Raw genomic sequence first — 9,039 nt, 5'->3', positions numbered from 1 at the left:
TATGATGTTCTGCTGCCAAAGCCAAGACCTACTGGCCCCCAGAACCCAAGGGCTCAACCTGTGGGGGAAGGGGCTGGCTATGCAGAAGACCAGCCCTCTACCACACCTGTGGGGATGTATACTAACCCCAGCCAGGCACCTCGTGACATCAACCACGATAGATTTTATAGCAACATTAAAATTTGAGCTGTACTGAGTATGCAGAGGAAGCTGTCATTTCACCTCAACTTAGCTGTATCACCTTTTCTGCAAGACTTGAGAACAATTTTGACAGAGAAATTCTTATGATGAATGAAATAAATATCCCCTTTTTGCTGCACTTCTTCCATACTTAGCCGCTTGTCAAGTTATGTAAGACAAATGATACTTGCACAAGGCCTTGTATTTGGCCCAGGTGCTGACTACAGTGCCCGATCAAGATTGAGTCTCTTTCCTTTTGACTTCTAGGCCCTAAACCTCAGGAATACCCAACTGGCGACCCATTTTACTCAATCTTGCCCCTCCTCTTTTTCGGAAAGTCCCACAATTTGCATTTTTTCCCCCAGCAGCTGCAGTTTTCTGTATACTCTTGACGCTCATCAAAGAGTTTTATTTTCCTCACCAAACAAGGTTAATTATTGCCTGCTCCAGCTCAATCACTTCCCCATTTCTTTCATGAATCTGAATTTCCTGTGCTTGCACAAAAGACACTGAGTGAGTCATGTCATTGACCACAGCTTCCAGTTTGTACTCAGTGCTTTTGGTATGTTTCTTTGGAGCTGTTTCATTAAACAAGTTACCTCTAATGATGATTCACTCACAGTCCAGTCTTCCAAAATATTGGCTGGATCTAAGTATTTTTTTTTGTCTGATTTCTGATTCGTAACAGCTTGATCTCCCACATCTTTATTTCCAGATTCCTCAGATATCTTGCAGGAACAAGCAGCCAATAAATCATACCGTAATTTTAACTTTAGTTCAGGAAGTGGAAGGAACCCCCAGCGTGATGCTGCTTCTTTGTCCTGTGATTATGTGACCCTCTTCTTTTTTCTTTATAGATTTTTAATTTTACAAAGCACAAAACACTTTGTAAGGAAAACCAGGAGAACAAAAGAGAAAGCAAACTTTCTATCCATTTACTAAGAACACATTACGTTCCAAAATACAACTGTCCTCACTCAAAGCAATAAAGAAAGCACGAGGAGGGAGACAGAGAAAAAAAATAGATAATAAAGAAATGACTTGAGGAATAAATTAACTAGAGCACACTTAAGAGCATTTAAATTAAATATAAATCAAGACATCCAAGACTCCATGGGAACTGGAGATGATATTAAGACTCTCCTAGCATTCAGAAAAGATTTAAGATGTTCAGGAGAAAAAAAAATCAGAATAATATTTTACAAAGCATTTGCATGGATATTGTAAAATAAATGTAGCTCCCAAATCTAAGGTATCTTTCCTTAAAGCCAGGAAGTCCCTCCTCCTTTCCTGAGTAACTCTAAAATTGTCAGGAAAAAGTCTTACTTTCTGACCATAAAAAAGAAACATTCATATTTTGAAAATACAAAGACATTGGTCAGAATTGTAACCAGAGGAAATTAACAGAGTTGCTCTTTCAATAATTTCTGGACCCGTTGTCTCCAATAACTCGTCCTGATGGCAAACTTGACTATTATCGATGATGCCTTGATCTACCTGAGCTGAAATTGAAAGAAAATATATCTTATTAATGGAAGGAAATCTATCAGGCGGCATATGAAGAACATCAGAAAAATATCTTCTTGGAGTCACCAATGGCAATTCCCCCATGATTTTAGGAAAGTTCAGAGCCCTTCGTGTAAAATTTTCCGGAGAATCTGTTTTACGAGAAAGAGAGCCACGTTCTTGAACCATGGTAATTTGTACGGTTTGAATCTTCACCTCATCTTGTTTTAAACTGTCCAAATAACTTCCATGTTCCTGCAGAACTAGATCATTTACTTTTCATCAGATTTTTATATTCCACTTTTCGGCACTTCAAAAGTGGATTACGTTCAGATATTGTAGCTATTTCTCTGTCCCCAAAGGGCTCACAATCTAATAGGGTCATTTTCCAAGGTGCGATAGCCCGTTATCAAGGCAGTAAAATTAAAATTAGGGAAAGAGGTGGAGTTAGGGAGGGGTTTGGGGAAATGGGGTGGTGGTGGTACCGCTGCCGGCCGTAATGTTTTGGACATTATTGCCCGCAGTAGCGCGGGAAACAGCACCACCTTTTAGCGTGATGCTATGGGGGGGGATAGTGTTCGGCGTGGCCACACCACGGCAGGTGAAACTGCACCCCCCCCCCGCCCCCTTTACCGCGGCAGCTCATCATTCCGCAGGAACGATGAATCTAGCCCTAAGTTTGAACCTGAGGCAATGGAGGGTAAAAAGTGACTTGCCCACAGTCACAAATCATGCCTTGTAACCTGAGGATCTAGTTTAGCCAGGACAGTGTCCATTTCAGAAACAGCGACAGCCAGAACTTTGCTGGATTCCTTCATGGTGTCCAAAGTCACCACCGCCGGTTGCTTAAGCTTGCTAGATAACTCACCCAGTCCCAGACGAAGGGAGGGGCCAGCCCCAGCATCAAATTCAGCGGCAACAGCAGCCTGAGAATTCAGAAGAGAAGACGATATCACTCCTCCATTCAAGCTTGGAATGAAACCGGGAGGGGGGGAGGGGGAATCAAGCAAGCCAAGGTGGACAGGGGCGCAACAGCCTCCTCTAACCCCACCTGCACGGGCAGCAGGCTGGCATCATCGACCAGCGCCATCGCTGCATCACTGGACGCGCCGAGTCTCTGAGGCGGCAGTATGTCTGGCTCCCGGGGGGGGCTGAGGAGAAACCTCCTCCTGTGATTGGAATGGCGCCCTCTTGGCAAAACCGGCCACGGGGACATCCCCGGGCTCAGGTGCCTTGAACATGAAAGACCAGATGGACTGCTGACCAGGGAAGTGAGCGGGCTCTGCAGGATGAACCCTCACTTTACCTTTCCTCTTAGGAACAATAGCCAAAGGAAAAAAAAACAAGAAACGAGGTACACGGACAGCATTGTCCCATCTAACCTCTCGCAGTCATCTTGCTCTCTCCCCCACCCCCACCCCCCAATTGTGACCCCCCCCCCTTTCTAAATTTCGTTCTCTCCTTCCTGTATTCTTCATAACTCCACAGCTTGGGTGCATCTGCTGTTCTTTTTCATTTGTTCTTTATTTACAAATTAAAAAAGCACATGCAGAAGTTTTATAAAGACAGGTCTGCTCTGCTGAGAAGTCAAAGAAATGCAGGGCCTTGTTGTTTTACCCTGAAGCAGCCACAGTGAAAAGTTCCCCCTCGCTGGCTTTTCTCAGATAAGTACGGCGGGAGATTATGGTGTTACACATAATTTTGCACATTATATTCAAAATCACTAACAGCAGAGGTTGGAAAGGTTTCTCCGCCCCCCCCATGATGGCAGTTTCAGCTCCTGTATTTTCCCTGGTGAATCCAGTGCAGGCTGAGCTGTTTACCTTTCTCTCTGTACAGCATGCAGTTTCGAGTTTTTGGTACTTCGTGTGCTGGGATTAACCGAGGGAAGCTTTGAGCCAGTGGTTTTGTTTTTCAACATGGGGTAGATTTTAAAAGGTGCAGACAGGCGTACATGTGCATGCGCTACCCGGCGCAAACGCACACACGTACGCCTGATTTTATAACTTGCGCCCGCAAGTTATAAAATCAGGGGTTGGCGTGCGCAAGGGGGTGCACAATTGGGCACCTTGTGCGTGCCGAGCCGTGCTGCCTTCCTGTTCCCTTCCCCCTAGCCTGACCTTCCCACCCCTCCCCCCGACCTTCATCTTACCTTTTGCACCTGCCTCTGGGCAGGCGCAAGTTGCGCGCGCCGGCAGCCTGCCGGCACGTGATCCTCCGACACAAACAAGAAAATGGCCGCTATGTCGGAGGCCTCTGGCTCCACGCCCGGACCACCCCGCCCAAACCCCGCCCCTTTTTGCAAGCCCCGGGACTTACACGTGTCCTGGGGCTTTATGCGCGTTGCCGGGCCTTTTTAAAATAGGCCCGGCAACGCGCGTAACCCAATTTACCCGTGTAAGGCCTTTTAAAATCCAGCCCTATATTTTTTTGAGTGTAGTGCCCTGGATATTGGTTTGGGGTTATTTTTTGGATTTATTTATTTAAAACATTTATAGACTGCACTACCCCAATGGTCGAGGAAGCTTTACAGAATAACATTCGTGAATACATAAAAACAATACATGAAGAATACAAGGCTTGCTGAAGATGGTCAACAGTGCCAGACATTAGTGTTAGTACCACTTAAGAAGGGTCTACGGAAACTCAATAAACCAGGCTGATGGGCAACGTTATAAAACAGGAAGCAATGCATTATAGAAATATAAATACATCAAGAAAGCATTCTGCTAATAAAGGGCAATGGGTTCAAAGCACAATTAAGAGAAAAAGATTTTTTTTTAACACTTAAATACAACTATTCTGGTCTTACAATGGAGGTTCACATGCTTCAGAAAAGAATGAGGTTTTCAGCTGTTTATTAAAAGTTGGTTTCTTTCAGAACTGTCTGGATAGGGAATTCCACTGTGAACAAACATTGCTGCACAATATTGGCTCCAAATATATCTCCGTGATTTCAACATGCCTATTATCTCATCCTCTTGATCTTAACATGCTTTTGTTCTTCGGGTGTCAAGTTTTAGCTTAGGACGTCTTTCCCTCTCCTGGGCCCCAGCATACTTATCCGTTTCCACATAGGTTAGGGTCTACATCTCCTGCTCTCTCAAGTCTCTGCTCTTCACTCTGCTTCCTGATCGGGGGGCAGGGTAAGGTCTCCGAATGGGTTGATGTCGTGCATAACCTTGATAAGCGTGAACCTCACTCATAAGCCAGGGTCTGTAGAGTATGAGCTCAGGCTCTGAAATTCACCGCTGATGCCCTTCTTACTACTTGCATTGTGCCAAAGAGAGCTTTCTTCTGGAGTTCACAAGGTGTTATATGCACAGACAAAACACCAGGGCCAGTGACACTCAATAAAATTAGGACTATTTCTGTATTCTTCTGCCACATTTTCTTGGTCTTTGATTGCATCATTTGAGATTGGAAGATCTCTCTTCGTATGATCCACAGAATAGTCGTTTGGTACTGACAAATCTATCAGGCCTTGTGCTTTTCTCCTTTCCCGCTATATCCAATTTTGTTGCATCGAGCTTTTTATCTGTTGAGATAAGGATGTCCCAGGTGATCATACTTTTTTTTTTCATTCTAAACAATTCTCTCATGATTTCGTTGCTTTTCTGATACAGTGATGTTATGTTTCCACAATTTCCAGTGGATGAACTGTGCTGCCTCACTATGCCTTTCTGTATTCAGGCCTTCTGACATCAATACTTGACATCCAGCAAGACGATGTGTAACTGTTTCTAGCTCTGGTTTACAGAATTGACATTTCTCTGATTTTGCAGGGTTTTTTTTTTCTATGCTGGCTATAAACCATCTTTCCTGCAATCCACTATCCTGTGCTGCAATGATGAATCTCTCACCGTCAGGTCTACGTTCACCTCTCCTTAACCATTCCTGAGTCCTACCTTGATCGTTGTGGAGTTTCTGAAGCAGCCTTTTATACTTACTATATTACTGTTTCAGCCAATTGATCTTCCTGGTTTGCTGGTCAGATTTTTTAGGTTTTTTTTCTCTTTTTATTTTTTTTGTGCAAATTCCATCACCTCTCTCTCATTCTTTCCATTTTATTGAAATAATCCTCCAAGCTTAAGATTGGAGACTGATTTGGGCTTTTTACTTTCGTAGCTCTACACATTTTTAGTATTGGGATCTGTGGATGCTTCTATATATGCTTGAAGGCCTATAATAGCAGTTCTATATGCATAATCTATTTCTATAAAGCCCGTACCGCCTTCAGATTTTAGGATGAATAATCTCAGCATGCACTTATTCTTACTGACTAACCGGATGGCATGAAGAAGTTTAAGATCTTTATCTGTCCAATCTACTATTCCAAAACTATAGGAGAGTGCAGGAATGGCAAAGTTGATTGATCACTTGTATTTTATTTTGTGTTGTTACAGCACTTTTTAAAATCAGTCTCAAATCTCCTAGAGTATTCTTTCATGGTCTTTTCGCTCTGTAACTTGTGCTGAATTTATGCAGCTTCATCCACACCTAGATATCTGTGTACACCTTCCTGCTGACGTTCTTTTATGCTACAGTCCTCACTCAGGAAAGGTTTTCAGTTTTAATTAATTTCCCTTCACGGAACGTCACCTTAACGCACTTATCCAGGCCACATGTCATCCTGATATCATCCGAGTTGTTCTACTAAATGATGATCACGGGAGCTATAAAGCTTCAAGTCATCTACAAGCAATAGGAGTGAAGTTGTGGATCATTAACATTTCTGGAATTAAGGCAAAATCCATTGCCTAAAGAGTTAATAAGGGTACTCCATGGATGCAGGGATAAGCAAAAGAAGAGTGGGGAAAAAAAGAGTCTCCCTGAAATATTTCTTGCTGGATCTTCATATTAAAGGATAACAAATTGTCCATCTTCATAATTCAGGTGGCGTGTGGTCTGTCACTGACAGATAGTGATGACATACAATTTTACATTGAGATGAGTTCCTCTTGGATAATACATCATCAGTCCTTTCTTGTTGCATTTGGCTGATTCATAACAAGCTGGCCTTAAATTTGTCTAAGACCAAAACTCTTAATACTCCAGCATGGGAAGCTTAGCAGCGTCTCCCAGGATATTTTATGTGGTATCAGCAGAGTGACTGTATCTTCCTGTATAAAGAGCCTGGGGGTAATGATTGATTCAAGACTTCCTTTTCAAAGATCAAATTAAAACCATAATTAATACTTTTTTAAGCTACATGTTTTGCATGACCTCAGACCTTTATTACTTTGGAAGAGTTTTGATCTGCTGTCCAGGCGTTAATCTTACCATTACAGGACTACTGCAACTCACTATATCTGGGCTCCCAGATTCCGCTTTGAAAGCTTTGCAGATGCTCCAGAATTCAGCAGCTGGATTGATCTCTGGATATTCAATGAGCAATATTTCTCCACGTCTTAAGGACTTTCACTGGCTTCCAATCTGTGCAAGAATTTTATGTAAGGTGTCAAGTCTTGCTCACAAATTACTTTCCTATAGGGTAATGTCCTTCTTCATATTTACAACACATCTTGAGCACTGCAATCTTCTCAAAGAGGGCTGCTAGATGTACCAACAACCTGCTAGGCCAGACTTATTGAAACAAGAGAGAGAGAGAGCGTTTTTGGTTGCAGCTCCAGTCTTATGGAACTCAAATCCCTATGAAAGTCTGTTGTCATGTATGATGTCCCCTTAAATTATCTTTGCAGGCCTATCTCTTTAAACTTGCATTTGATTGAGCCTGTTTATAATGAAATATGTTTAGTTGTTCTTTTTGAACTGGCTATGGTCTTTATGTATGTTTTATAGTACAACGCTTAGGTCTTCAGTATTGGCAGTATATAAATAAATAAATAAAAATGGTAATACTCAAGTCAATCCAGGATTCAAGGCAATTTATTATCCAGGAATGTGGGATACTATCAAACACTTTATTTTTTTTCTAGTTTATCTATACTATACTGAGGTTTCAACCTATCTTACAGCTGGTCAATATGGCTTTATTATGCCTCAACTGATCATTGGTTCCATGTCCCCCTTACTTGTTTCCCTTCTGTTCTAACGCTATGATTTTATTAAACTCTATATATGATCAAATATTCTGTTTCTGTTATAGTGAACAATTTGTGGATTGTAGAAAGGCACATTATTGGTTATTCATATTTGGGAATTTACTGGGGTCTCCCTATGGAGGAAAAAATAGTCTTCCTGTTATTAACCATTGTGATGTTAATTCTAGTTGTCTGGTCAACTGATTTTTGCAGTTTTCCAGATTTCCTGATCTACTGTGTGGATTTTCTGGTGCTTTTTGAGACTGGAATTATGACGGAATTGTTTTCCACACTCAGAACATGTAAAGGGTTTCACGCCTGTGTGAACTCTTGCATGGCCTATCAAAGTGCTCTTCAAACTGAATCTTTTCCCACACTCACTGCATGTAAATGGTTTCACTCCAGTGTGAAGTGTCTGGTGGGTTATGAGGTTGATCTTCTGTTTAAAGCCTTTACCACACTCAATGCATGTAAAAGGTTTCACTCCTGTGTGAATTGTCAGGTGGGTTGTGAGGTTGCTCTTCTGATTAAAGCCTTTACCACACTCAATACATGCAAAAGGTTTCACTCCTGTGTGAATTATCTGATGGCTTATGAGGATTTGTTTTGATCTGAAGCATTCACCACACTCAGTACACTGGAAAGGTTTCACTTCTGTATGAATTCTTTGGTGAATTATAAAGCCTCTTTTCTCCCTGAAGCCTTTACCACACTCAGAACATGTAAATGGTTTCAGTCCTGTGTGAATTTGCTGGTGCTTTTTTAGTTTGGTCTTATGACAGAAATCTTTACCACACTCAGCACACATAAATGGTTTCAGTCCTGTGTGGGTAGTCTGGTGGCTTGTGAACTGTGTCCTGTGCCTGAAACTCATGCCACACTCAGTACAAATAAATGGCACAGGCCAGGCCTTAACTGAGACAGTGAGCTGTTGCCAGCATGCCTTGCACCCTGCTGCCTGCCCCTTGCTGACTGGGGGAGGGGGGCTGGGCCCAGAAGCCTGGCCTGTGCACAGGCCAGGCCCTAACTGAGACAGTGAGCTGTTGGCAGCATGCCTTGCACCTTGCTGCCTGCCCCTTGCTGACTGGGGGAGGGGGGCCACTACTATTCTGCGGAGCACATGGGTAACAGAAACTGAAACCTGCACTAAACATTGTGTTACGACCTTTCACAGGACGGGGGGGGGGGGGGCCCCCAGAGGGCAACTTACCATCTTCGAGGTGGGAAGTATCCAGGCGGGGATCCAATCCCTCAAAGACATCTGGTCCCAGACGCTGCATCAGTTGCCGCTCCATGTTGCTGAACCTGG

General features: G+C 42.9%; 1 protein-coding gene across 1 annotated transcript; it reads right to left on the bottom strand.

Annotated features, from left to right (window-relative positions):
* Positions 1–7,125: 7,125 nt before the first annotated feature.
* LOC115083194 (gastrula zinc finger protein XlCGF8.2DB-like) lies at positions 7,126–8,604 on the bottom strand. Its single transcript, XM_029587001.1, has one exon. It carries the CDS (start codon positions 8,602–8,604, stop codon positions 7,927–7,929), a length of 678 nt encoding a protein of 225 aa, XP_029442861.1. The 3' UTR covers positions 7,126–7,926.
* Positions 8,605–9,039: the final 435 nt, after the last annotated feature.

The sequence above is a fragment of the Rhinatrema bivittatum genome, chromosome 2 (genome assembly GCF_901001135.1).
Source record: "Rhinatrema bivittatum chromosome 2, aRhiBiv1.1, whole genome shotgun sequence".
Classification (NCBI taxonomy): domain Eukaryota; kingdom Metazoa; phylum Chordata; class Amphibia; order Gymnophiona; family Rhinatrematidae; genus Rhinatrema; species Rhinatrema bivittatum.
This window is presented reverse-complemented; position numbering and strand designations above follow the sequence as displayed.

Excerpts from the sequence above, each read along its gene's own strand:
- LOC115083194 (XM_029587001.1), bottom strand. The coding sequence starts at position 8,604 with ATGAGTTTCAGGCACAGGACACAGTTCACAAGCCACCAGACTACCCAC.